The sequence below is a fragment of the Gallus gallus genome, chromosome 6 (genome assembly GCF_016699485.2).
Source record: "Gallus gallus isolate bGalGal1 chromosome 6, bGalGal1.mat.broiler.GRCg7b, whole genome shotgun sequence".
NCBI classification, from domain to species: Eukaryota; Metazoa; Chordata; class Aves; order Galliformes; family Phasianidae; genus Gallus; species Gallus gallus.
In genome coordinates, this window is record NC_052537.1 from 18,273,221 (window position 1) to 18,300,635 (window position 27,415).

Here is a 27,415-nt window from a genome sequence, read left to right on the forward strand (position 1 = left end):
TGCATTTTACACCAGCAAACAGTTCTTTCTGGTGGAGGGCAGAAGAAGAGGAAAAAAAATTAAAAGCTCGGTTTGGTATCAGCTATTTTCCGTAACAACGTTCTCACCAGCCCCAGTAACAGAACCCGCATTTCCTTGTTGCTGGGGCTCTTTACCAGGGAGACATTTCCCATTAAAAGTGAAGAGAGCCCTCCAGCTGCTGCCTTCCTGGTGGCAGAGCTGCGGCAGCTCTCCTAACCCCACCGTGTGGCCACCATGCCAGGCACCCTCAGATGTTCAGCAGAAGGGCCTGGGATGCCTCACTGCCATTACCCCAACTGCAGTGTGCCCCCTGTTCAGGCAGTGCCCACCCCTCTCACAGGACTCACAGTGGAACAGAGACGTCAAAAGGCATGTTGAAATGTGCCCCTATGCCTGAGCCATATCCTGCCTAGGCAGCTGTCTCTCAGTGAAGGAGCCGACCAAAGGAGGTGCAGATGGACAACCACTTTCTTGCAGAGTCAGTCCATCCCCGGGCTGACCCAGCTCACACACAGTGGGGCTGATTCAGTGGCAGCTGTCAAAAGTGAGCTGCATTGTAATCACTGGGATGAAAAAGCGACAAAGAAAAATAACAGCAGCTCAGTTGTTCTCTGTATCCAGAGGTGGCTGGCAAAGGGGAAAAAATGTGTCTCTCCTTTTTCATCTCGCTGTGATGGATGAAGAGGTCTGAGAGGGGTCTGTGTTATAATTTTACGTTAGAAAATCACGTCTTGCCTGCTCTCAGACACAATATTGAAAGAGAGAACCCACAACAGAAGACGTTCCTAGACAGTGAAAGCTGGCATGAGTCAGAGAGGGATTTTAACCATCTCTTTTAAGGCTCTCTGTTAAATGCTTGGTTAACAATGCTGATGGTTACTGAACACTGGAGAGAAACAATGATTTAGTTAAAGATTCTACTTACTTTGTACGTGAGTGTTGGAAGAGCACTGTGCTAAAACGCTATCCTAAGGAAATAAGAGAAAGAAAAAACAGGGTAATAAATAAAGAAGAGAAAAGAAGTAAGGTGATACTTGGGTACTTGTTGATTAGCATATATTTATGTATAGCAGCTCGTGCCACATGGTGAAAATAACCTCAGTGCCACAGAGCGGGGACATGCTACCAGCTGGTAAAAAGGAGGCTCTTGGGGATTCCAGGGTTACAATTTTACAGAAACTGAGACCCACCAGGTCCCTTTCCTTTCCTACCAGTTTCTTTCTGCAGATGCAGAGCACGGCCAAAAGGAGACTTACAGGGTAGCAAGACTTTGCCATCCTCTAAGATGAGCACTGCTTGCCCCCACACAACAGGAGTGAGGGGCTGCCAGGGTGAGGGCAGGGCAGCAGGGCTGGGCTCTTCAGCATATGGTGACTGCTGCCCAAGGTTGTGGTCTTCCATAAATGCACTGAGGCAATGCCAGAAGTGGGGCACAGGGCAGCGATGAGCAGCAGCAGCAGCTGTCCCACGAGCAGAACCGACCATGAACTTCAGCCCGGGGTTTCATCACAAACGCACGGTGCTAATGCAAGGCTGGTTTCACCTTTCTGAGAAGCCCCCCTTGGGTTCACAACCTAGCCAAGGCATTGCAGTGGTGAAAAGCTCTTGCCAAGTCCTCTCCGTTAGAGAATCTCAAAGCGGGTTATCGAGGCTGAGTAAAGAGAAGCAGAAATCGGCAGTGGCATCACCAGTGACTTATCTGGGAGCAGTTCTGTAAGAGAAAGCAGTTGCATCCATCTCATAGGATGTGCTAACCAACCACTGCCGAGATTGAGGAATAAAACAGGAGCAAGTCTAAGCTAGTCCATTTCAGCAAAACATTGTCTTACCCACTCTCCCCTAAAATTAATTAATTAATTAATTAAAGGAATACTGCTTTTCCACACAGCAGCTGAGTTTTGCAAGAAGATTTCATCTGGTGTTGACATATTGGAAATTTTAGTCAATCTCCTCAGTTGCCCCCTCTGAAGTGTTGAAAAACCACACACTGCAAAGGTTGTTGCAAGGTTTGCAAGGTTTGCTTCATGATATTTGTTTATCTTATTTTACAGCATTCCTCATCTCTCCCCCCCTTTTTTTTTTTCTATTTCACCATTAGAATTTGAGGGGAAAAAAAAGAAAAGGAGGGGAATCAAAGACAGAAGGAAACAAGCTGAAAACTGGGGAAGGAGCTGACCCGTTCCCCTTCCCCACTGCCAAAAATAAAGGTTTGCAAAAAATCTGCCAGGATTGCTTATTATTTTCTGCATCTCTTGCATTGTTTTCCTGAAGAAGTGTGAAGCAACTGAAGCTTCAGAGGTTTTCCTTGGAAAAGGAGAATGATGCCAAGGCCTTTAATCCAAGGAGAAGTGCAGGGGTGGTTTAATGCCATTTCATCAGTCCTCCTTTCTTCCTCCTCCCTCTCCTCATACAGAATCTGCCTTTCGAAGGCTTTTAGCCCTCTGTTAAGAGCAGATGAACAGTAGTGCGTTTCACCACTGCCATCAGTTTCATGGGTTAATGGTTCCCTACTTCTCAACAGATTTGACTTCTGAGCACAGTTACATGTTGCAGAGAAATGAGGTGAGGGCCCTGGGCTACTGAATGAGTTGGGACAAGACTTAGCTTAGGCTGCAGCATGAACTCCTGCCTCAAAGATAAGGTGGTGGCAGCTGCAGGTCTGCAGCCAGGACCGTCATTTCCAGGAACTCAGAACTAGGGATCAGATCCCAGCTCTCTGGGTCACTACCCTCGTTTAATGTGGCTTTCTCCCTCTGCATTCTCTTTTGGAATCATGCACTCTGCCTCAGCTAGGAGAGATGGCAAATGAGTTTCCTTTCTGACACAGAAAGCAAAGACTCTTGTGCATTTACCTGGCCTCAGAAGCTCGGACATTGGGGAATCTATCATGGTGTTTACCAAAAGTGAGATTTAAGTTTAGAGGGACTGGCATCACCTTGCTTGCTTGCTTGCTCTCAGGTTTATTCTCTCCATAAAACATCATCTGTTGTTCCACAAATTCAGTGGATACCACAAATCCCTGGAAATCCCCTGCCCCATATTCTCCCTTAAGGCATGGCTGCATTCAAGATACGTTACCTGGGCTCTTTAGCTAACAGCTACTCTTAGGGAGTTCCCAGAAGAGCAACAGCGGCCATTCTCCCAGCTGCTTTTTCACAACAGCCTTGGGAAGGGCTGGGGCTGAAAGAAGCTTGCTTTGCCACCCTCCTCTGGCTCAGTGGGGACGAGATCTGAGCAATCACCAGCATCTGATTGCCAGGGTCAGAAGGGAAAGCAAGATGTAATTCGGGTGAGGGACCATGCCTCTGAGCTGTGAGCAGAATGGCCGAGTTCACTGCCACTGGCGCAGAAATCTTATCAGCACTGAGAATTAGGCTGAAAATAGGCTGATGATAGTGATAGGGTGCTTATCTCTGCACTTTGCCCCATCCCATCTCTTCCAACTCGCTCTAGTGCCAGGCCCCCTGCCCATCCTCCCCTCCTGTTACCCCAAACAGGCTGTGCTGGGAGCCCTGGGGCTGCCAGCAGCAAGAACCCAGCCGGTATTGTCTAAACAGGGCTATACAATGGACAGCATTGTTGACACTGGATTTTTGCCCTCATTAAAGATGACCTCACAGCCCACCCCTTGGGCACTTCAGCCAGCCCCTTCGGACTGTGAGGCTGTCTTTTGAACTTGGGTAAATAAATTGGGAGGGGAGGGGAAGAAAGGGATGGAGAGCAGAGGAACACTGCGGTCATTGTGTTGCCACCCTCTCCGCAGCACTGGTGTTCTCTGGTGTCTTTCTACCCACACTGGAGATGGCAGGCCAGGTGCCAAGGAGCCAGCATGCCGAACTCCCTTCCTCACTATCCCAGCCTTCATTCACTGAGAAGGACCCTCTGTGGTCCTGCACCTTCCTTTCTGCACGTTGCAACTTGCCCTGGTCACTTCAGCCACCCTTTCTCCTCCAGTTCTCCTGTGCCTTTCCTGCCCACACCTCCTGCCCCTTCTCTTTAGGCTGTGACCATCCTCAAGCATCTCCTGCTGCTGACACTGTGAAAGTGCTTAGTGAGGGCCAGGGGAAATGCTGCCTACAAGTGGCAGATCTTCTGACCCAGCTTGGGTGTCATGGGCTACACTGTCTCCTGCTCCATGGTCTTTCTGGGGGTAGACTTGTGGTAGGGGAAGTGGACATACCTTTGTAAGGTGAAACTGATGGGGCTGCCCTGAAAACATGTACGTGATGCTGGTACAAAGAGAACCATAGAATCATAGAACCCTTAGAGTTGGAAGGGACCTTTAAAGGTCATCTAGTCCAACTCCCCTGTAATGAACAGGGACGTGCATAGCTAGATCAGGTTGCCCAGGGCCTGATCCAGCCTTGCCTTGAATGTCCCCAGGAATATGGTATCAACCACATCTCTGGGCAACCTGTTCCAGTGCCTAACCACCCTCACTGTAAAAGTGAAAGAAGAAACGACAGAGGGAGAACTTGCTGGATCCTCATCCCATCCTTTTCCACACTACACTTGCCAGTGGCACACGAAGGAAAACCCCAAAGATGGGCTGTGCCTCTCCCTGTCTGCCATCCCAACTTCGCCTGCATCTATGCTTCACTCTCCTTTAAAGTGAATGCTTTCTTTCCTCCTGGGCAATGGGGCTAGAGCAGAGAGCTGCCCTTGTGTTCCTTCAGTGGCAAGCCCTGATATTTCTCCTGTGTCTCTTCATTTATCCCAATGAAACACTATGTCTTGTGAGCAGGAATAGGAGAAAGTTACTGGCTTCACACAAACTCCTTGGAATGCTGCATTTTCCTAATGAGTTTTATTACTTAGAGCTGCCTTCTCTGAGCTATTTACACACATACTGCATCTTGGCTAGAAGAGGAATAATGGTTTATCCCAGAAAGTGTTCACTACATCAGTTTAATACTTCTCCTTTCCCTATCCAGAAGATGAGGGCTGAAGTGTCATTTAGACCATTGTAACACTATAACTGGGCCACCACCCTTGGGTTACCCCAACGCTAACAAAGCCATGACGTGACCTCACAGGTATTGCCAAGATTAGGGAAGTGTATTGATTCATGCTATATTATCTTTGTCCATGCCAACTCTTTGGTAAAGCAAGCCAGATAGGAGGCATCGTTTCTCATAGACAAACAGCTGAGGACTGTTATTTCAAGGTACAAAGTCCTCACTTGCTCCAACATGTCAGCACTAACCAGACCTCATGGCTGGGGTGCAACTGGCCTTAATAACCCTCAGCTACTCCCCACACCAAAGCTTAATATTATAAGCAAGGAGAGTACAGTTGGATCTGCCACAGCAGCCTCAAAGTCATACTCAGTCAGCATGGGCAGGAGGCTCCTCTCATCTTCTTTGTCCTTTTGTTTTGATTTTATTTTTTCTGTCTATAAAATGAGGGTGGTACTTGTGTTGTTTGTCCAAGTTCATACACAACTGAAAATCTCCCTCGCTATTCCCATCTGGGCAGACTGCCTCCCACCACCACCTGCGAGGGGCTGCAGCAGCATGTAGCATTGGCCCAAGAAAGGGCATTTGGAGTTCTGAAGGAGAGAGATGCTACAAGCTATTATGTTTCTGTTGGGAATGTTTTTAAGTTTGCTGCTGGGAATGAAGCCCTTACCTGCCCGCCTGGTTTTGCTGCCTTTCCAGGTCTTTGAAGAACCTGTCTGCCCTGTCCTCCTTCACAGAAAGGAGCTGGAAACTCACCCATCCCCTTCCACATCCATTTCCTCTCTTAAGGAAAGGGCTGCAGACCTGTGGGATTGTGTTAGTTTTGGTGGGTAAAATGATGTATGTTAACTACGTGTTTGTATTTTGAGTGTTAGTAGAGGGAGAGATCTGTTGCAAGTGTAAATTAAATCCTTCACAAGTAACACTTAAGGGACTCTGCAGCCCACTGTCTACTCTCAGTTATTTCTGATGACCTTTCTAAAGCTTGCTCATTTTGTCTCTTGAGCCTCGTGGTGGTGTCAAGATAGAAGTTCCGTTCAGTCTACAAAGGCTTCTTACAAAGTCTGGACCTCCAGGCACTGGAGAGCTGCAGCAGATGATTGCCCACCACGTGCATACACACATTTGCACAGCTTGCATTTGGCACATTCAGAAAGGTATGCCTTTTGTTTCCTCCATGCCGTGCTGGAGGGGGCCACGTTTCCGGAGAATTCACTTATAACCTTCTAGAAGAACCCGTGTAGATACAGACATCAATTCAGCTTTCTCCAGCTGGTGACAGGCCTTTTTATCCATAAGTGTTTGCAAAAGAAAGTAAGGTAAAGGGCAAAGTAGCAGAGTTGCTATCTTCACTATGAATTTTGATGTAGTCACACAGCATTGCCGTGGCTGTTCTTTCACTCCTAGCTTTACCTAGTTAAGTATGGTTTGCAGAGGTTTTGGGAAAACATACTGATAGCACGCAGTTGGAGGGCTGCCAGAACGGTGCTAGGATCCATACCTGTGGTAGGGCTACTCACTTTCCCTGCTGATAAACGTGATGGCAGAAAGATCCAACTTCCTACTTCTGCAGTCTGTACTAAACCACCAAGAGTCGGAAACATATCAGAGGTCATCCTGCTTTGGTACACAGGGATGTCCCAACCAAGTCACAACTTCTGAAATATCCTTGGACCCCTCCGCAGAGACCCCAAGATCCCAGCTAACTTGCCTGGGTACTGAGGTAGGGTGAGCCTGGAAAGTGCTGGAACACGGGTGATAGCTGGCTGATGTGCAAACACACAATTGTTGCCAGTGATTGGTAGGGCTCAGGCTCCTCTTTCACCACCTCTTTCTCAATCTGTCAAGAGTGGGTTCAGCCAGGTGATTGGCTCATCCCTGAATGTCAAGCACATGTAGCATCTAAGCCTAACACTGATGCCAGCCTTTGGCTTATTTTAAAAGCCCCTTGAGCCCTTCTTACCTTGTTTTTCTATCTATAAACTGGGATCCTCATGTATTGTTTGGAATTATATGATCAGGAATTAAGAGAAACACAAAGTGCTGTACAACACAGGACCCCGCAGGTTGAGTTAATGCAATTGCTCTGTGCACAAATGATCTTAATCTAAAAAATGCTTCGGTTAGAGCAACTGCATGGACAGAGGTAGAAAGGTGGTGAATCATTTCCAGCTCTTGGGAAATCCGTTCTTCTGCTCTCTAGCCAGGACCTGGGCAGCCCCATCAGCCTGAGAATCATGGGAGCAAGCTCAGGACATGCTGGGAGAGGACGAGGCAGTTCTTTAGTGCTCAGAGTCCCTCCATCAGTTTCCAAAAGTACCAGGACTCCTCATTCTGCATTTCCTCTCTGGAGATTGTTGCTGGATCTCAGGAGGTTCCCCGGCCTCAGGTGCAGGGATTCTCCTTTTCCCCTCCTGCTGCTTGAATTATTATAGCCATTTTTTCACCCGTGAGGACTGTCTGTCTCTCCTGTTTTAGCACCATGTAGGTGCTAACATAAATCTCAGCTAGGGACCACGGGAAAAAAACAGCATGAAAATGTCAGCAGGTGGCATCTGAAAGAAGAAGATAGATGATCTCTAGATAATCCTGAAGCAGTTGCAGATGTACTCAAGGTTTTGCTCTGGAGATCCCTGATCTCAGTGCATCTTATCTCTAGAGCTTGCTCTGGGCATGACAGGAGCAGACAGAGATGGGTTGCTCCAACCAGGTGTGAGTTTCATGATACCTAACCACTGCTAAGGATTTTAATTTGAACTACTCATGCAATTTTAGCCCCTCAGTCCCATCCACCATACTGCAGCACACAGATGACATACAAGGATCAGTAACCTGCAGGAAAACCTTTCCCAGGTGGAACAAATTGCAGTCACTTCATCCCAAACACCTGCACTGACCTTCAGAGAGGATTTATAGCAGAGAGTTGCTGTTTCTTATGCTGTTAGCATGTGTTTCTGTAGCTCTGTCTGAGCAGTGTCAGGATGGGTCTGTGTGGGGCTGTGCTGATTTTGCCTGTGTTTTCTTTATTAGTCAAGGGGACAGAGTATGCAGCTGTTGGCAGAGATAAAACCAAGCTGGCTGGTAAGGTGAATGCTGGTGGGATTGACCTGATGTGAGCCTGTGTCTGGGAAGTCAGTAGAAGAGGTGGCCTGCAGTTGCTTGGAGTGCCACCTCAGCCCACAGCCTGGGGCAGAGGGCACAGCTGGGCACAAGGCAGCAGCACGAATGCCACGTTACCAAGCTGCTGTTAGGTTTTAGCCCTGCTTTCTCGTACAGTCTCAAGCGTGGGGCGTCTGTGGGTTGGGGCTGGGGCCCATGGGATTCACTCGTGTGACGGAGCGCGGCTGCCCCCCTCTGGCTGTTTTTTCCCCCCACTGCATTCTTATCACAATATACTCCTCAGAATGTAGTGAAAATGAAACGTACCACCTTGTTCCTTTTGAGTGTGTTCTACTGTGATTAACTCCTTCCCCGTGCCCTGCATGTAACAAGGCGTTTCAGTTCAGTATGCTCCTGTCCACTTTGCCTAATCAGAGCGATCAAATAAGGTTCCTCTTGTTTATCAAATCGATGTTCCAGGAGGGGACAACGCTGAGAAGGAGCCACCTCGGTCCCCGGTGATGCACAAAAGCAGGACTCCGCTTCAGCCTTCGCCCTCCAGCTGCACTCCCCAAAACAGGCCTGAAGCTCTTGCAGCTATAGAGATGCATAACACCGTGCTGGTATTTAAATACTAGAAAACATTATTACTGGATAACTTGTTTACTATCTCAGATATCTATTACATAGCTGTTGTTCTGTTTTTTTTTTTTTTTTTTGAAAGGGCATGGTAAAAAAAATAAGGAACCATTTAACTGTGTTATTATATGTATTTCTAGCTCTAAGTATTCTATGTTTAGTCCCCTTTTCTCTGCTTTTCGTTTAGATTGCTTGTAAAGGATTGTAATTTTGGTGCTGTACAGGAAATCAGATATTCCTTCATGAAGCCCTTCTACCTGAGTTCACTCTCATGTATTTGCCACAGGATGTGATCTTCACTCTACACATAGATGGCAAAATAAGCTGTGGCTTATACTTCTCTTATAAAGCAGTTAACATGCCAGTAACGACAGAAAATAACTTTATAGTGAGAATTTGAAGGAAACTACTGACAGTTGTATTTAATGCTTTTGGAAATTCATGTTAAACTGCAAAGCACTGTTGCTGCCTTGTTTCTTGGTCCGTTTCTGCCCTCTGACAAGTTTCCAGGCTCCCCTCAGAACAGGAGATCTGGCTCTTAGAAAGAATCCAGTGAACGTGCTTGATGCAGCAAGCCCATGGATTGCAGGAATTGGCCAGCTTGGCCAAATTCTGTCATCTCTAGCAAGAAAGGCTGCTCCGGGGCTTGGTGTGACAGTTCAGATGGTGCGTGATGGCTTTATGTCAGACATCAGAAAGTAATGGCCCATCAGTGTTTGAGACTATGCAAATAAATCAAAACATTTTCAGGTTCTCTTAAAGCAATATTCTTCTTGCAGAAGGGTAAGAGGGAGGAGATTTCCTCTGCAGTAAGTGCAATGATTCTGTATTGATGTGTTTGGTTGCCTGTGAGCTGTTCTGCTGACAGTCTACCTGCTTGGGGAACCCCTGTGTGCAGTGAATGAGTGCTCAGTTCAGGAAGCAGTCTGATCTGCATTGCTTCATAAGGAATTTATTGACAGGAGAAGTTCTGGGGCTATGATGTTTTGTTGTTGTTTTGCCCTCTCGTGCTGAATCTCACTGTGATGATGGTTTCTGGGTTTAGAAATAAACCTGTCTGTGTACTTCTGGAGTGTTTCTTCCAGGCCCACTGAAAAATTGACTTCATTGCAGAAAAGGATTGGAGAAGAGAAATCCTGTTTGCTGGCTTTCACAAGGAAGGATGGTTGGTAGATAAAGGAATACATATGAGATAAGGGCAGAAAGGTGCTATGTGAAAAATGCTGGATGCCATCCTCTAGGAGGTGAGAAAAGGGGATGTCTGCATCCAGCTGGTCCGGCAATGTCACCTGTATGAACATGATAGCCCAGGGAAAATACACCTGCTTGTACCTTTGAGCCCTGTGGCCCTACAGCTGCAAACCTGGGTAGTAGTCAGGAATAACACCACCCCGTGGAGAAGTGCTTGCAAAAGTCACGTATTCGGTCTTGAGGAGGGACCAGGGTCAGACTATATATATTCCTTTACCATTTTACTGCAGCACCTGTGAGAGGTGGGACTACTACTTGCTGCTAGCTGGCGGGTGAACACCATCGCCCCCTTGCTCTTGTGATACGCAGTTTTGCCTGACAGTCCTGGTTTGCAGCAGAGCAAGCAGGCACTGCAGGGCTTGTGAGACTCCTACAAAAGTTGAAGAGCTCAGCACCTGGCTTCCAAACCAAACACTAGAACTCTACTCCTACTTTCTGCTCCTGCCTCTAATAACGAGTTAGCAAGGAGGAAGCTGGGGGACCTGTGACCGGGACAGCTTTAAGGCCAAACCCCAGCTTCTCACTGACAGCACGAGCTCCAGAGCTACTACCCCTCCCAGCCAGGGCTGCCAGCGCCACCTGGCGACACCCTCAGCCCAGTCCCGTACAGCTTTCTGCTCCTCGACCTTTCCCTGGCAGTTGAGACCTTTCTCCGGAGCAGACGGTCTGTCCCACTGCGCCCACCGTGTGTCCGCTCCGGTGGCGTTCGCTGGGGCACCCGCTGTGGTTCCCGGTCGGAGCCCATCTGTGCTGCAGGTGGCCTGAGGGGTCCGGTTGAATCCCAGCAACGCCCTCCTCCCTGCAGCTCTGGCGCTGTCTCCTGGCAGCCTCCTGTTGCCACAGCCCCAGCGTTGTCTGTCATCTTGGTTCGGAGCAGGGCCGTGCCACTGTAGGGCTGACGGTGGTTCTTATGGTGGTTGGTGCCACCCTCCCATACGTATCACCAGCTGAGATGGTATAAAACAGAGGGTGCGTGCTCTCTGTGGGATGCTGGTGATGCACCCTCTCCCAGGCAGCTGAGGCAGACGTGCCGTTTGGCATTGACTGATTCCCTCTCTGCTAGCTCACAGCTCCAGCTGGGGCAGGCTACTTCCACAGCTCCAGCTGATAAGCTCGTCTGCTGCCAGTGAGTAGCCATGAGTTCTTCTCACCTAAGCAACAGAGCTGAGAGCCACTTTCGATCCCCGGAGGAGCATGAACTGGAGGCTGTGGGGAAGAAAGCGTGGGATAATCCTGTCTACAATGGCTCTCCCTCTACCTCCTTGAAGATTCGAGCCATCTACAACCCCAAATCAATTCTGGAGAATCCCTACGAGGGCTTTGAAGAGGTGAGGGATCCGGTGCCGTACCAGGAGGAACAGAACAAAACTATGGAGGGGAAGACAAGTCCTTTCCGCAAGTGCTGCTTCTACATCTTCAGAGGCATCCGAGGTAAAGCTCTGATGTCTCAGTAGTTTGTATTTACTATCGCTTGGGAAAAGCAATGACACTTGGGAGGGAAGTGTGGGGTTGCAGAAGGTAGGAGCTGCATAATGCCTGTCTGGAGCAGGAATGTGCTCAGTATAGACTGGTGTTACTCCAAACATCATTCTTAGCTGACCTGAAAGGAGCATCCTCATGATGTGTGCCTTGCTGTACCTCCAGTGTCTGTCCTCTTAGTTTTGCTACAAGGCAGGAGGTATGGAGAGATTTAGTGATGTGTTTGGGGTCATGCGTAGGTGTCCCCAATCCATAGGAACCATTGTGTCAGTGGTGAGGTTCCATGGTTTCTGCCCATTTTCTAGATGGAGTGGTACTGGCCCCTCTTTTACAGCAAATTAAGAAGTGTCATAAACAGCTACTGTAGAAAATCTAGCAGCCAGGACTGAAATACAGAGGAAAAGAGGAATGTACCAAATGATGCTTTGCTTGGACAGACTTGAAAGAAAGAAGTGCTAAATCCCAGTTTTTAAGATAAAGAGAAATTAAATATTCTATTGGCTTATTCAAAAGCACTCAAAAAGCAGGGACCGAGTTAGGTTTCCTGACAAGATACCACCCTAATGCTGTAAAAACAAGGCAGACAAGTCAAAATGTATTTCTCAGGGGAATTATTATTTTCTTGCCAATGTGTCTTTTCTTCCTTACCTGTTCTCACTGGGAGCTCTGTTCCTGATCTTGTAAGAACCTGACTCAGAGCTGTTCCCTTTAAAAGCCCATGTGAGTGAACGACAGTTGTCATTACACTTATAGTCTAGCTCTGTTAATTGACGAAGAAGCCAGAGCAGGGGCTTGTGGAGATATCTGACTTAGCAAGGAGCAATGCTGGCTGGGCAAAGAAAAAGAAAATAAATCCATACTTCATCAGCAAAATTCAATTTTTGAAATTGGGGAATGCAAATGAAAATAGAGGTCAGGACACCACAGCATTCCCTTCTTTTATGGCAGTTGCAGCAGTGTTTCCTGCCAGGAACGGTGGTAAACAGTAGGGTTGTAGGATAGACCAGAGCTGGGCAGGTGAGGTCCAAAGGTCAGGACAGGCAGCAGAAAAGGCTCAACAGAGATATCTCTGTTCTCAACATGTGGATACTTGGGGGTTCCCTGCCTCATGGGGGGGAGAAGGAAAAAAAAAAAAAACAAACCCTGAAATACTGTGGTATAGTCATATCTAGAGATGAAGGGGGTAATTTAAATGACCTGAACAGATTGTCCTTATCAACAAGCCTCTCACACTCAAAGTTCTTGCCCTCTAAATCCCTTTGGTTGCACTGCTCGTATCTTCTTCTTTCACTGTTTACTACACAGAAAATGAGAATAGGACTGAAATCATCAGGAGTCCAGTGACTACAATGAACCTTAAGCCAACTACTCAGAGAAGGGCACTTCCTTTATACTGACTCAGTCTTATTGTTGTCGCTTTCAGTAATGTCTCTGCCCTGTTGTTTCCCACGGTTTTGTTTTATTTGTTTTCTTTCCATTATGGAAGTTCTCATAGACCACATGCTACTCTCTTGCAGTAGAATAAATCCACATCTGTAGGTGCTCATTTCTACTGCTTGGCTTGGTAAGGTTAGAACAGTCTGTCCAAGAGCGAGTGCGGATGCTGAGACAGTCATTATGGCCTCCGAAAGTACAAAAAGCTCTCTACTTTGTTGAGATGCCAAAGAGCTATCAACAGGATGGAGGTCAATGTTCACAGGCCACTGCAGCACTTTTGCTTGCTCCAGAGCAAAGAGTCTGACTCCTTCCTTTGCCAGGGATGACTTCAGATGTGCAGCCTTTGATCCTGGCTTGCAGGAAGATGGTTGTTGTGCCCCACTGGGGGTGAGTATCAGGGCTGAGCTCTCTAGGAGGTGCTGAAAACACAGAGACTGTGGGTATTATTGACACAGATTCCATCACTAGGCTTTCAAGTGGAAGTTCTTCTGCCTTTTAACTGCAAAGGAAAGTTACTGAAATCACAACATAAAGACATTAAGAGCAAGAACAAGCAAATGCACTAATGGTGTTCTGCGGTTCATCAAAACCAAAATATTGAAGCTTCTTTAAAAGGAAGTGTTCCTGTCTTTTTGATCAATCCCAGTGACATCTAATGAGTTTCTTTCACTATGTGAAGAAATCAGAACATTAGCTGGTATAAATTGGCATATCTTATTGAAGTCAGCGGAGTTCCATTGATGGGCATCCTGAAGACTATTTAGCTCCACATGTTATGCTGAAAATATTGAGCTGGGCTATTTGATTGAGTCTGATAGCATACCAGAAATCTGTGAGTTTGTGAGCAAGCGAGGGACAAATATTTTGAGCTTGGCAGTTCATTGTGCACTAAAAAGATCTAATAACTGTAAAGCTATCGTCAGATGCAGTTCTGTATAGAAGTCCTTAGTAGAAGGTAAGATGTTGGCACGTGCATGACTGAGATGAAATTATGTCATTCCTAGAGAGCTTGTGAGAACGACTGAATTTCTGCAAAAAGTAAGCTGAAAAACAGGCAGGAGAAGATTGGTCCATGTTGAATTCCAGCAGGAAACTGGGGGGGAAGGCTAACAAAACCAAAGAAGGGAAATGTCATTCTTTGGAAGTAGGGCTCCTCACATAGTCTTTGAGAACGGCCATCAAACTCTCCATTTCTTTCTTTACGTCCCAAAGGTCTGTGGGGCACTACGCTAACTGAGAACACAGCTGAAAACAGGGAACTTTATGTGAAGACTACTCTGAGAGAGCTCCTAGTCTACATTGTGTTCCTGGTGGACATCTGTCTGCGTAAGTAACTGTTGTGTCTCATTGGTCTGCAACGCATGGGGAAGAATGTGAGGCTTTATGATTAGCCTTCCTCACCCTGCTGTAGGTGTTAAATTTATTGTACGTACACTCACTGCAGCATGTAAGTGTGCTGTCAACCCACAGAATAGCTCCTGCATGCACAAGTGAAAAAGCTGAAAATTGCTCTGAACTGGTTAAACCTGCTAGGTCTAAACAGTGTTTCCAAAACTGTGTTATCAGTTCCAGCTGCTGACATCACAGTCTGGGAAGAATCAATGCAAAGTTTTTCTTTGTTTTACAGCAAATATTCAAGCCTCAGACAGCTGAGGTGATAATGCAGATGGCAGCTCATGTTGTTCTTGGGTGGATTTAGTGCAGCCCTGTACTGAATGCTAATGGTCTTTGTGTGGTTAGAACAATGTCTGTCTGGTTTTTTGGGGGGAAGCTTCATTCGTTATCACAAATTAGCACCTGAGGCGTGGAACAGTGAAAAGGATTGTATTTCATGGAACCTATGGCAGGAGAGACAGACAGACAATGCCAACCCGAGGTACTATCACACTGACCCAGGGAGATAGTGCTTCCTAAAGAACTGGGATGTGCACACAGACGTACGTGCAGTCGCACAGTGATTCATCTAGAAGCTTCGGATGTTGAACATCAGCTGCTTTATTTCTATGGTACCCTTTCAATACCTGGACGTGTTCTTAGTGATAACCATGATGAATGCTCGTCCGCAGGGAGGAGCCCTGGAGAGTTGAAACGTGTTCAGGGAAATTTTGAGGTTTTTTAGTATGTGAAAACTTACACGGAGCTTTCCACTCAGGAACATGGATAGTCTCTGTACCTTCATAGCTTTAGATCAAAATGAAGTGCATTCAAAGTACATCTCAAGAGCTATGTTCTGAGAAAGACTTCCCTCAGAGTTTTTTTCTGAGGGGAGGAAAGTAATGTTACCCAGGAGAATAAGTTGTATTGTCCAGTGGTCTTCTCTGGCCTTTAAACACCTAAGATTTGTCAGTCCGATGGTTTAAATTCTAGAGCATGTGGCAAATGAAGTTGTAAATCCTCAGCAAGCAGAAAGTTATGTGATTAGTGTTCCCAAGGCCTCATCACTTGCATCTTGCTTACTTACAGTAGAATAAGCCACACAGAAAGTGTGTGTGTGCATGTAAATACCAATATTTATTACACCTCCAATATTCAGGTGTAAGGGAGGGCCCTCCTCTTGTTTCCTATTCTAGTGACCTATGGTATGACAAGTTCCAATGCCTATTACTACACTAAAGTGATGTCCGAGCTATTCCTGCAGACCTCTTCGGACAGCCGTGTCTCCTTCCAGTCCATTGGCAGCATGGCTGACTTCTGGGTGGTGAGTACACACATGGCATGGCACAGTGAGCCAAGGAAACATCAGCTAGGCTGGGATATTCAGTTCCTCCTGAATGTGCTACTTAACGCTTTCAGCAAAACATTTTACTGCTTGCTAACTATTAGCAATAGTTTATCATATGCATGCAAAATATCCACAGGTTTAAAATATAGTATATTCCTCTGAGCACTGTGGCCAGAATATTGGCCAGTCTGAGTGTTGCTTGTATCAATGGGAGTCCAAAAACTTATCAGCTAAACAAGCAGGACATAAAAAAAAGAAATTGCTATGCTTGTTGTACAAGTAGGGTGGTCAGACCCAGACGGTCCAAATAATTTATTCCAGGCTTTCTCAAGTCAGAAGTGGCTTTAAATCCTACCGTCTAATGTCTTCATGTTTGTCTCTTAGTGGTAATCTTATTTCCATTTTTATGAGTAACTGTGGGAACAGCATGCTTTACCTGCCTGTAATTTATGCCTGGGCTTGTCTGAGCTGTAGATTTTTATGAAGAAGCTGGATTAAAATTTGCGCTGACTTCTATGAGAGAAAATAAAGTTGGAAAAAATGTTTGAGATCTAGCATGCTTTTATCAAAGAACCAAGGAAGGAATAATATTGGGACACAGTGAATGTTGTTGAGGTATTGCAACCACTTATCTCTGACAGTCAGCCAGAAGTTCATTGTCAGCTATCTTTGTCTTTCTCTGATGTATTAAAGTAGGACAATGAACTGTGGCACTGTTGCTTTCCCCCAGCGTTTCCAGGGAGCTGGTCCACCCTGTCTTTGTAATTCACACCTTATGCCAGGACAGTTCCTCAAAATTTGTGTTCACTGAAGAGAAAGAGACAAAAAGACTTGCCAGAGCCCTTATGTCTTCATTAGCTCAAGGTACAGAAGGCATGTTACAGGCCTGTGAGGAGCTAATGAAGCGCCCTGCTGCTCAGCATCCCTCTTCTGTCCTGCAACTCCACTCTGCTCTGTACGTGTGCTCCCCTCCTTAGTGTATATCCAACACAAGTCCTACTACTTCCCACTTTGGGGAGTAGAGCAGCATGGGTCAGGTCTTATCCTCTCAAGTCCAGGCTGAGAAAATTCCTGTCTTCTCCCTGTCATGCAGTATGCACAAGGTCCTCTTCTGGATAATCTTTACTGGACAAAATGGTATAACAATGAGTCCCTAGCAGCACACAACACTCAGTCATACATCTATTATGAGAACCTGTTACTGGGTGTCCCACGCATGCGACAGCTGAAGGTGAAGAACAATTCCTGTGTGGTTCATGATGACTTCAAAGAGGAGATCTCAGGCTGCTACGACGTATACTCAGAAGACAAAGAGGAAAAGGTCTCCTTTGGACTCATCAATGGAACAGCGTAAGTACATCTTGTACTGTTCAGAATTAAAAAGTCTGTGATTTCTATTTTTATTTTTTATTGGATCGTTATTCCCTTCTGTTTAAAATAAGATCTGCTGAATGTTGGAATTTCCCTTGCAGTTAAAGAATTAGATAGACATTTTGTCTGCTTGTAAGCGAGAGCACCTCTTTCATCTTGAAAATGTTTTTCCAAGATTTTCCCAGGCTGTTTTTTTTCTTTCAGAGATATCTGAATCATTTTCTTAAAACCCAGCCCTCCTAATTTTTCCATTGAAATGGAATGTAGCACATGAAACACCACCCTCATGCTTAGATTTTTTGTATTTTTTTTAACTTGGTGATTCATGCAGTTCAATGTGGATTTTCCTCTATAATGCTTTGGAGCAGATGCAGTTTAATAACTCCTTACTTGTAGCTTAAGTTGTGATCTGTGAAAGAGAAGCTATTATTCATAGAGCACACTTGCACAACTTTAAGCGGAGAGCTGTGTGCTGCATGGTTGAAGGCAATATAGCAGATCCTGACAGTAGCCTCCAAGCAGATAAGGTAGCATAGGCAATGAACCTGCAGAATTTTCACTCTGTAATGTGGTAAGTTTTGTTCCGTCACAACTGGAAGTCGCTAGATCATCAGTTCTTCATTGTTGATAGATTACTCTAGGCTCAGATCTGCAATAGGAGCAAGTGCTAGCTCTCTGATAAACTGATCTATAATTTGAAGAAAAGATTTCATTTCTCCTGGCTGCAAGGTCTTAGTCCAGGCTGAGGGTGGTAAGCAGTGCCTTTGCTCATAGCTTGTCTGTTGCAGGTGGAGGTACCATTCTGAGGAAGAGCTGGGTGGCTCATCTCACTGGGGAAGACTAACCAGTTACAGTGGGGGAGGATACTACATAGACCTCAAGTTGACCAGGGAAGAGAGTGCTGAAGCCCTGCAAATCTTGAAGGAGAAGTTATGGTTGGATCGGGGGACACGGGTTGTCTTCATTGATTTCTCAGTGTATAATGCAAATATCAATCTGTTCTGCGTTCTGAGGTAGGCTGAGTCCCACTGGAAGTTTTACCGCCTCTTGCTTTTTTTTTCTTGATGCTGCAGTGTCTTAAAATGCAAAAAAAAAAAAAAAAAAACCTGGTCTGCCACTGGTTGTAGTACTGAATGGCATCAGTACGTGCTGTGTGGACTAGACTTGGTCTTCCTGACACTACTAGTCAGTATTCTTGGACTTTCATTCTTTCCTATCATAAGTAGTGAAGAATCAGAAAAAAGAATGTGTAAACATACAACTCTTCCACTCGTGGTGTGGTAGATATCTCATTCTCAAGTTTGATGCCTCCATTTCCCCTTTTGTAATTATCAGTGTTTTCTTTTTCCCTTGAAGGTTAGTGGTTGAGTTTCCAGCCACTGGTGGTGCCATTCCCTCCTGGCAAATCCGGACAGTCAAGCTTATACGATATGTCAGCGCATGGGATTTTTTCATTGTTGCCTGTGAAATTGTTTTCTGTGTCTTCATCTTCTACTATGTGGTGGAGGAGATTTTGGAGCTGCGTATCCACAGGCTTCAGTACTTTACCAGCATATGGAACATCTTGGATGTGGTTGTCATTCTAGTGAGGATGCTTGCACGCTTTTTTTTTTTCCTTGGGCTGAGATGTATGAGAGTCAGAACTAATGAAAGAAAGGGGAAACTCATCTAGATAAGAGCTGGCATGTGCTTTGCCCTTATAGAAAAATGGACCTGCAAAATAAATGAATAAATGTTCTAGCAGGTTTTAGAAGAAAATTATTTCCTTAATCATGCTTTAGAGGCTGTGAAGTAAGAGCGTAATTCAGTGCATTAGAGTCTTGTTCACATCCTCACCGGTAGACTTCAGTTGTGAGTTGTGATACTAAGGAATTCTGTAGCACTTTAATTCCTGTGGACACTTTAACTTCTCTAGTCACTGCAGATTCTTCGTTTTTACAGCTCTCCATTGTTGCTATTGGATTTCACATCTTTCGTACCATTGAGGTGAACAGACTGTTGGGGGAGCTGCTGAAACATCCTGAAACCTACGCAGACTTTGAATTCCTAGCGTTCTGGCAGACTCAGTACAATAATATGAATGCAGTCAACTTATTCTTTGCTTGGATCAAGGTATTGTAAGGGAAGTGCCAGTGCTTCAGCCTCAGACCTCTTCCTCTAGATAGCTTGGGGATTAATTCTTCCATCTGAGTGAATGAGGCTAACAGTTCTAAAACGGAATTATTTCTCTAAATGACATAAGTTCCATTTCATAACGAATCCAGACAGCTTTTCACCTTACATTCTGAGTCCAGTTATGTGGAGATAAACAGGGAAATGAGCTTGGAAGTTGTGTAAAAGATTTTTTTTTAATGCTGAGTACAGTACAATTGTGTCCATCATGTACTATTTTCATGACCACTACCCAATAACCGGAGGTGACTTGTCTGTTGATAGGCATCCTGCGTGTCAACTAAAGCATCTTGGTGTGATGGAAGGCTATGCTGTACTTAAGGATCCTCACTATCATCAAGGTGTTTATCCTTACAGCAGTCCCTCTATATTTTCATTTGACACAGGGAGGCAATTCATATGTTTATCACCTCATAGGAAAGTGGTAGCATGTCTGGGGCAAATGTCCTGAACTCTAGGCCACTATTCCCCCAGCCTGACTGTCTCCTCGGTGCTTTAGTAAGCATATACGCAAAGAAGAGAGACTGACTTTGCTGGTGGTTTGTCCTAACTTTGTCCCTATTTTTTTTTCTTGCAGATATTCAAGTATATTAGCTTTAACAAAACAATGACTCAGCTGTCCTCCACGTTGGCTCGTTGTGCCAAGGACATCCTGGGCTTTGCCATTATGTTCTTTATCGTCTTCTTTGCCTATGCCCAGTTGGGTTACCTTCTTTTTGGGACACAAGTGGAAAACTTCAGTACCTTTGTTAAATGCATGTAAGTGTATTGGTCATAACTAAGTTTTCTTTAGACAATAGTTGGCAACCATGAATTTTAACTGCTTTTCAACCTATTCCCAATTGTAAATTTGATTGTCAGTCAGACACCTGTTATCAATCATGTACTAAAGCCACAACGGCTAAAAAGTGGCTCATAGTCCCACATCTGTCATGTCCTCATGGACAAAAGAACACAGAGAGAAAATTGAAGGTAACAGATTTGATTGTCTAGTGTTTATCAGTTGGGATGTGAGCAGCTGATGCTTTGAGACTCTTTGCAGCCCTTTGATTCAGTAGAAATCCCAGCCTGACAGTTTAGTGAGCAGTTTTGTTTGTCTGTAATATAGACATCTTTTCACTTGATGTGGAGTTGTTAGGTACAGCAACAGCACTTGGCATGCAGTGTATCTTACAATAATTCTGCAGAAAAGCACCATAGCTCAGCTAATTACGCACAGCATAGTTACTGCTCTCCTCATCACTCTGTCATCTTCTGATCTCCTGTGGGTCCACTGAGGTAACAGAATGGTGCTGTCTGATTGCTGCTGAGACCTTAGCAGATTTCTGGTTTTATATAACAGCAGGTAGCTTTTGGTCTACTTACTTTAAGCTCCTCTGTAATTTTGGTGGTAGGAACTAAATTCCTCAAAATAGGTGTTCTGAGGTAAGCCCAATGTTATTTCTGTAATAAAGAAGAGGTCCAGATAGAAGCTCTGGTGCTTTGAAATTCTATGGCTTCCAAATAGAGCCACTGATCACATCATTTCAGTGTCTGCACAACAGCTGCATGAAAACTTTTTCGCTTTTCCTCAGATGGTGTATTTTAATATAAAGGAAGATTCACTAATATTACTTCTTGCTTCAGAAGGAAAGGTTGGAAGTAATGCATTTGTCAGGATGATAATTTAAACACTGAAACAGGCAAAAGTCAGAAATTGTTTCCGTTTATTAATTTGTTTGATATAAAACATTTAAATGTTAGAAATATTATATATATTAAAAAAGAGTAATTGATATTCGGTAACTGCCTATAAAATACTTAATATTTTATATAGTTTGTATTTGATTTTAATATCATGGCATATCTGCTTCAAAATAACAGGTAATTCTGAAAGTTGGTAGTCATAATATGTTAACTTTAACACATTTAATATGATGTTTCCCAAGTCACATAGTAGTCCAAAGAAGATGAAGTAGAAATTTTTCAAAGCAAAAGAAATAACATTTATATTTATTACCAGAGGGAGATATTTCAACATTATTGAAGGAGAAAAAATTAAATCAAAGAAGAGGAAGCAATACTATATTCCTCTCTCTTAAACCTGAAAAACATTCCCAACTCTCTCAAATAGACCAAAGGAATCCAAAATGGAGCCTTGGACTCCTCAGACGGGCTGCAGGATCTCAAGATTCTTTTCCTTGCATGCCACCTGTGTGTCTCATTCTTTCTGCATGCTTCCCCCCTATGCCCCCCTGTTTTTTTCTTCCTCATTGCAGTATGTCTATCTGCACATGTCTATTTACCAGGGTTGTTTCAGTGGTGAGTTTCCAGAGAAGCCTCACAGATTGTCAGGACACCGTAGATGGGGGCTGAATAGTGAGTAGATGAGCACCTGCAGAAGAGACTGTCAAGGAAGCAAGTTAAGACTGCCAGTCTTGGACAGTCCTTCAGCTCACGTGCACTCTAGGGCAATATGTGGGAGGTATATGGTATAGCAGTGGTTTTCAGCTTATGCTCTGGCATCCAGGTTCTGCTTTCAGGGAGACTATGAGAAGTGGTCCCTCAAGGTCTTGAACCCTGCTTTAGACCATCTAGGCTGCAGGCAAGTTTAGGGTTCTTCTCAGGACTGTCTTTAGGAGGTAGGTAAATGTATGTGCCTGTGTGACCTTGTTCTTCCTCTCCTCCAGCTTCACCCAATTTCGGATCATTCTTGGTGACTTTGACTACAATTCCATTGACAATGCCAACAGGGTCCTTGGGCCTGTTTATTTCGTCACCTACGTGTTCTTTGTTTTCTTTGTGCTCCTGGTAAGCAAGAAAGGCCTCTTTGTCTCTGTTTGACAGCAGTGTTTGAGAGACTCCTCGATCCCCCTCTCTGACTTCCTTGGTAATGGATGCAGAGGGATGTTCATTAAGTTAAATACTATCAAGAATCTGAACGTAGTTTAAGATACTGTAGGAGGGGCTACCAGAGATGGTGTCTGAGCTGAGAACAAATGTAGCCTAGGCCACTACTTCAGCTATCAGCTTTCCTCCCCAGTCCTTCGCTTTGCCTAAGGTATACCCCATGTGAGAATAGCTGCTTGTTTAACTGAGCCCTGCACGGCTATGTTGGTATCTTGCTGCCTCACCTGCTGGGGTGGGCAAAGCGTCTCAGGCTAATTCAACTCTTTTCTTCCTGTTTCTCTAGAACATGTTTCTGGCCATCATCAATGACACCTACTCAGAAGTCAAGGAGGAACTTTCAAGCCAGAAGGATGAGCTGCAGCTCTCAGACATATTGAAGCAGGTGATGAATAGCAAAAACTGTGCTGCTTTCTAGCCAAATCCTGAAACATTTTCTTGGCGTTCCTGACCTGTGTTGAATTTACTATAGAAAAAACTGGTTGCCAGCTCCAGATTCACCTTACTGATAAGCACAACAGCAACAGGAGTCATAGTTCCCTCCTAAGACAGATCAAGTTCCCAGATCCTTTGGCAATGGGAGGATGAGAAAGCAAGAGTTGAGGGAATCCTGTTGCTGAAGCATGCCAGTAAAGTTTCTCAACAACTTTTCTTCCCTAGAGAATATATATACACAAAGCTCCTTCAGTCCTTCATACAGTGCTCTTTGATCAATAGCAAGTGAAGTGACAGGTTCTACTTTGCTGATCTGAGCATTTTACAGTAGTGTGAATCTCGTGGCTTACATCTGGATTACCCATGGACGAATTCCAAAAAAGGTCCTGAAAGTTCACTATTGTCTATGCTGTAGGACCAGTATTCTGCAAAGAATGATATTTGAGACAATATCTTAAGCAGTTAATGACTGGGAGCTCAGGTAAAGTGAGACTTGGGAGGAGAAAAGCAGATGGCAAGCTTTTTCATGGAGATGTTGCGTAGTGTAATGGTGCTGCTTAAAGTGGTGACTCCAGTTTATAAATAAGATGTAGTCTGTAGCATCTGTACTCCTGTGAAACTGAAAATCTTGTACTAATCAGCATCTGCTCACCCATATTGCATTGTCCACCCTTTCTTATTTTTCACTCTTCTGACGATGTGATTCTAAATCCATTTACACCTTTGTTAACAGAGTTATAACCGAACGCTTATGAGGTTGAAACTGAAAAAGGAACAGATCTCTGATGTGCAGAAAGCACTGCAGAACGGAACGAAAGAACTGGGCTTTGAGGACTTCAAGAATAGCTTGAAGGAGTGAGTGAGTTAGCTTGTGGGATGTCTGTTTATCCCTTTCTCTCAGTCACACTTGTAACTTAAACTCTGTGATGTTCAAGGCTGGAGAGCAATTAAGTCAGACTGGGGCAATAAAAGATGCACATAAAATAGTTATCATGTTTTCTCACATGATCTAAATCTAATCTCATGATCTAAATGGAGTTGTGTTGCTGTCTCCTTCCCAAGTGGAATATTTAAGTTCCTCACTGGCAGGAGACAGTATATTAATTTAAAAGGGGTGCTCCTGTGCTGTTAGGGCTCGTGTAATCTGGGGCCTTCAGCTTTCCCTGTTTGTTCTTCCACAGGCTGGGCCACGCGGACCATGAGATCACAGCAGCCTTCTCCAGGTTTGACAAAGATGGCAACTACGTCCTTGATGAAGAGGAGCAACAGCAGATGAAGCATGACCTAGAGGCAAAAAGGGTATTAAAAAACAACAACACAAAACAGTAAGGAAAAAAAAACAGCAGGCGAGGAATGAAGCTCTGGTTGGTAGAGATCACTCCAGAATGGCCTCAGGAGTCTTTGGGTTTGTGATATAAAATAAGGAGACAGAGTACAGCTCCAACTCTGTCTGAATAGCAGCTGAGTACATGACCTACTTGTGAATCTGTGTGTTATATTAACAGTGAATCTGACACAGTGTTAATATCCAACTTCTTAACAGTTTCTTTATCTGTCCTCCAGGTTGCTCTGAATACAGAGATTGAAAATTTAGGGAAGTCCTATGGTGGCAACAACTTGGATGAGAATCTATCCTACGTGGAACCAAAGAATAACTATGCCAATAAGGCCAGCTGGGTCTCCAAAGAAGAGTTCCAAGTGTATGTTGGTGCTGGCAGTAGTTTAATCTCTCTATAAACAAGGGTCTGATCACTGCTGCTTTTCTCCCTGATGTAACTGTTCGCACTGGTGTTGAGCAGTTGCAGTAAGATTTGGTCCCTTTTTATCTTTCACACACATGAATGAGCAGGTCAGGAAAGAATCAGGTCATTTCTTGTAATGTGTATTGCTCATTTCTGTAAAAAAAAAAAAAACAAAAAAAAAACAGCCCGAGAAATATTGCTTTCTACCTCTTGAATAACCTCAGCAGCTGTTGGATGGCCACAGGTAATATGTTGTCATGTTCCGTATCAGAAGCTAGCCTGGAAAACGTGGCTAGGGGAAGTTGATACCTTTACAGAAGGTTCTGGGGAATAAATAGCCTTGGTCTGTAGCCTAACTGCCTGTCATCCTCCAGGTTCGAGAATAACACATGGCTGTTTCTTCCTTAGGAATAGCATGGGATAAATACAGCAGACAATCAGGAAATCCTGATTCTTATGTTGAGTAACACTGAGCAATCCACATTTTAAAGGGGCCATATTAAAGGAGAGACAGATGCAATATTAATAATGGGGTTACATTGTGGCTCGACTACGGAGGGAGTTCTGTGTTCATCGAGTATGAATCAGCATCTCTAATGTGGAGCATTCATTCCTGTTTGAGATCTAGCCTGTTGTCCTTGAGATAACTCTTGCCAATCCTAGTGTTCATAATAAGAAAAAAGTTGCAAATGCCCTGTCTTCCCCAGACTCCTGCAACGTGTGCTGCTTCTGGAACAGTCCATACACAGCATTGGCTCCAAGATTGATGCAGTGGTAAGCAAGCTAGAAGTGCTGGAGAGAAACAAGCTGAAAACAAAGGATCTGATGGGCAAGCCACTGGACAACGGTAGGAAGGTTGGTAGCTGTCTACCATATGTTTGAACTAGCTTCAGGGCTGGTGACCACCCCTGCTGTGTGAACGGACCTGTTAGCACCTTTTCTTGTCAAATTCTCATTGATGCAAGACAAAAGTTGGGCAGAACCATCATTTTGCACGGTCATACTGTTTCTGTTCAAGAGCAGTGGCACAGGATTCCTGTCGACATTCTTGTAAAGGGCAGAAAGGGATGGTGCTCTTTTCATCTGTTTATTGCTTGAATCTATATTCATCAAAGCATTGCAACGGTGTATTGGACCTCTAACAGATAGATGGGCTTGTACTAGTTTCTAGAAGAATGTGAGAAATACTATTTAAGTATCATTGACACCTTGTCTCTCCCCTCCAGTGCTGTTTGACTTCCTGTTATGTTTCTAACAATGCAGGTTACTCTTTCTTCTGGTTAACAGGAGGAAGAACCCAGTCAGGAAGAACTGCTCTCCCAGAGCCTAGACCAGCTGGGGAAAGAAGCAGCAGAAGGCTGGGGAGCGGGATGTGTACAGGGAAATAACCCAAGTTGCATCTCTTCTCAGAATGGGATCTGCCCAGTCTTACTCAGGTCAAGTGTACCGGGGTCTCAGGCACCCAAGAACATCCAGTCACAGCCTGAGTGCTTCTAGCAAACAGCCCAGTGTTCCCAGTCTGGCTTCCACGGTACTAAGTCACCATCAGTTGTTTTTCCTGCTGTTAGCTTAGTCAGAACAGCTGAACGCAGACACTACTGTTGCCAGAGACTGGTGATATGAGAAATTGGGAATGCTCTTTTCCAGCATAGTGATGTGTGATGTCACAAACCTAGAACTTCTGGCCCCTGTGTTTCTGGACTAGGTAGAAATTTGGAACCAGGTATTGTATTAGCTTTCTGTCTCTGAACAGGACAACTCCAAGTGCTTTTACCTATATTTTCCCAAGATGTAAAGGCCTCAGAGCTCTGGGTGCACTTGGAACCACAATGGGAAATTGCAAGTTGTTCCCCACAAACACATGCCTGCTCTCACTTGTGAGGAAAAGCTGAGGTAATCATGTTAACAAAGCAGAATATAATCATTAGCGTGAGACAGGAAGGAGAAAATAGTTGTGTCTACCTGGTTACCGCCAACTTTGTTCTGTTGTAATTTGTATCCAGAACATCTCGGTAACCCTCTTTGGTTACCAAAGATTCAGATGTTGGTTGGTTGGTTACCTTAGACTCAGATGTTGGGGAAAAAAACAGGATTTAAACGCCTCAGTCATGGTAATTAAAATGAGAGTTTACTCCCAGTGTACTAGGGGGAGATGTGAAGTTGAAGAAGCAGCTGTTACTGATAGTCTGAGGTCTGAATGTCAGGGAACAGACTTCAGAGTTTCAAACACTGCTGCTGACATTTAGAAGGTCTTTGTTATCAACTTCCGCACTACTTAAGATGCGTTTCAATGTACTGGACGAAGCTAGTACCATATCTACAAAATTATGACACTTGTAATTTTCATGAAAACAATTTTGCAGTTGTATGGAGGTGCTGATGCCATTTCAGATTAGGAATATTGTGGAAAAATGTCATGTGAACATCAACTTCTTAATCATGTGCAAGATGCATTTCTTACAGGCATTTTTTCACTTTGAATTTCTGCTTTCCTTGTAGTTGGAGCAGATTGCACCTAATATAAGTCGGCATTGTGTTTAATGAATGTGTTCTGACTTACACCTCTGGTGAAGCTGGCTTGTCCTCTGTTCCAGCTCATCACTTCAATCTTGTATGGTTTAGGTTAGTGAATGGCTGGACTGGATAATGTTAAGGGTCTTTTCCAGTCTTGGTGATGCTATGATTTTATTGCAACAAATAGTTATTTTGTATTGCACACCAATAGTTGATATCTTTGAGGAATGTTATCAAAAGATCTTGTGAGATCAGCAGGGGTAAAAATTTACTACTTCATTGCCCTAGTTTGCACTTTTTTTTTTAATGTACCAGATCTGGAGGCTGGTGGCCCTGCCTGTGGCAGGGGTGTTGGAACTAGGTGATCCTTGGGGTCCCTTCCAAAGGGGCCATTTTATGAATGGTGAACACAGCAACTTCTGTGGGGTAAACAGAATCCTGAAACCAGGTGCTGCCCAGAGCAGGAAGGTGAGGCCTTGCTTTATAAAGCCTTAGATCTCACACAAGGAGAGAATTGCTTCATTCTGTCCAGTGGAAAAGGTGGCACAAGCCCTCTGTTGGCACTGTTCCTGTTCCCCCTCCTGTGCCTTGCCCACTGGGGCAGGGACGCTGCAGCCACCGCAAAGCAGCACATAGCCCTGCTGTCACTGCACACCAGGAGCTAGCCTCTGTCCTGCCATCCAGAG

The 27,415-nt window shown here is 44.7% G+C and overlaps 1 protein-coding gene across 1 annotated transcript; it reads left to right on the plus strand.

Annotated features, from left to right (window-relative positions):
- Window positions 1–7,919: 7,919 nt before the first annotated feature.
- PKD2L1 (polycystin 2 like 1, transient receptor potential cation channel) lies at window positions 7,920–27,008 on the plus strand. The gene is made up of 15 exons (XM_040703155.2): window positions 7,920–11,402; window positions 14,100–14,213; window positions 15,458–15,585; window positions 16,703–16,959; window positions 17,769–17,993; window positions 18,337–18,565; window positions 18,922–19,092; window positions 19,730–19,911; window positions 21,822–21,942; window positions 22,325–22,423; window positions 23,207–23,328; window positions 23,655–23,772; window positions 24,037–24,173; window positions 24,923–25,070; window positions 25,503–27,008. The coding sequence occupies exons 1-15, from the start codon at window positions 11,108–11,110 to the stop codon at window positions 25,710–25,712; spliced, it is 2,556 nt and encodes an 851-aa protein (XP_040559089.1). The 5' UTR covers window positions 7,920–11,107; the 3' UTR covers window positions 25,713–27,008.
- Window positions 27,009–27,415: the final 407 nt, after the last annotated feature.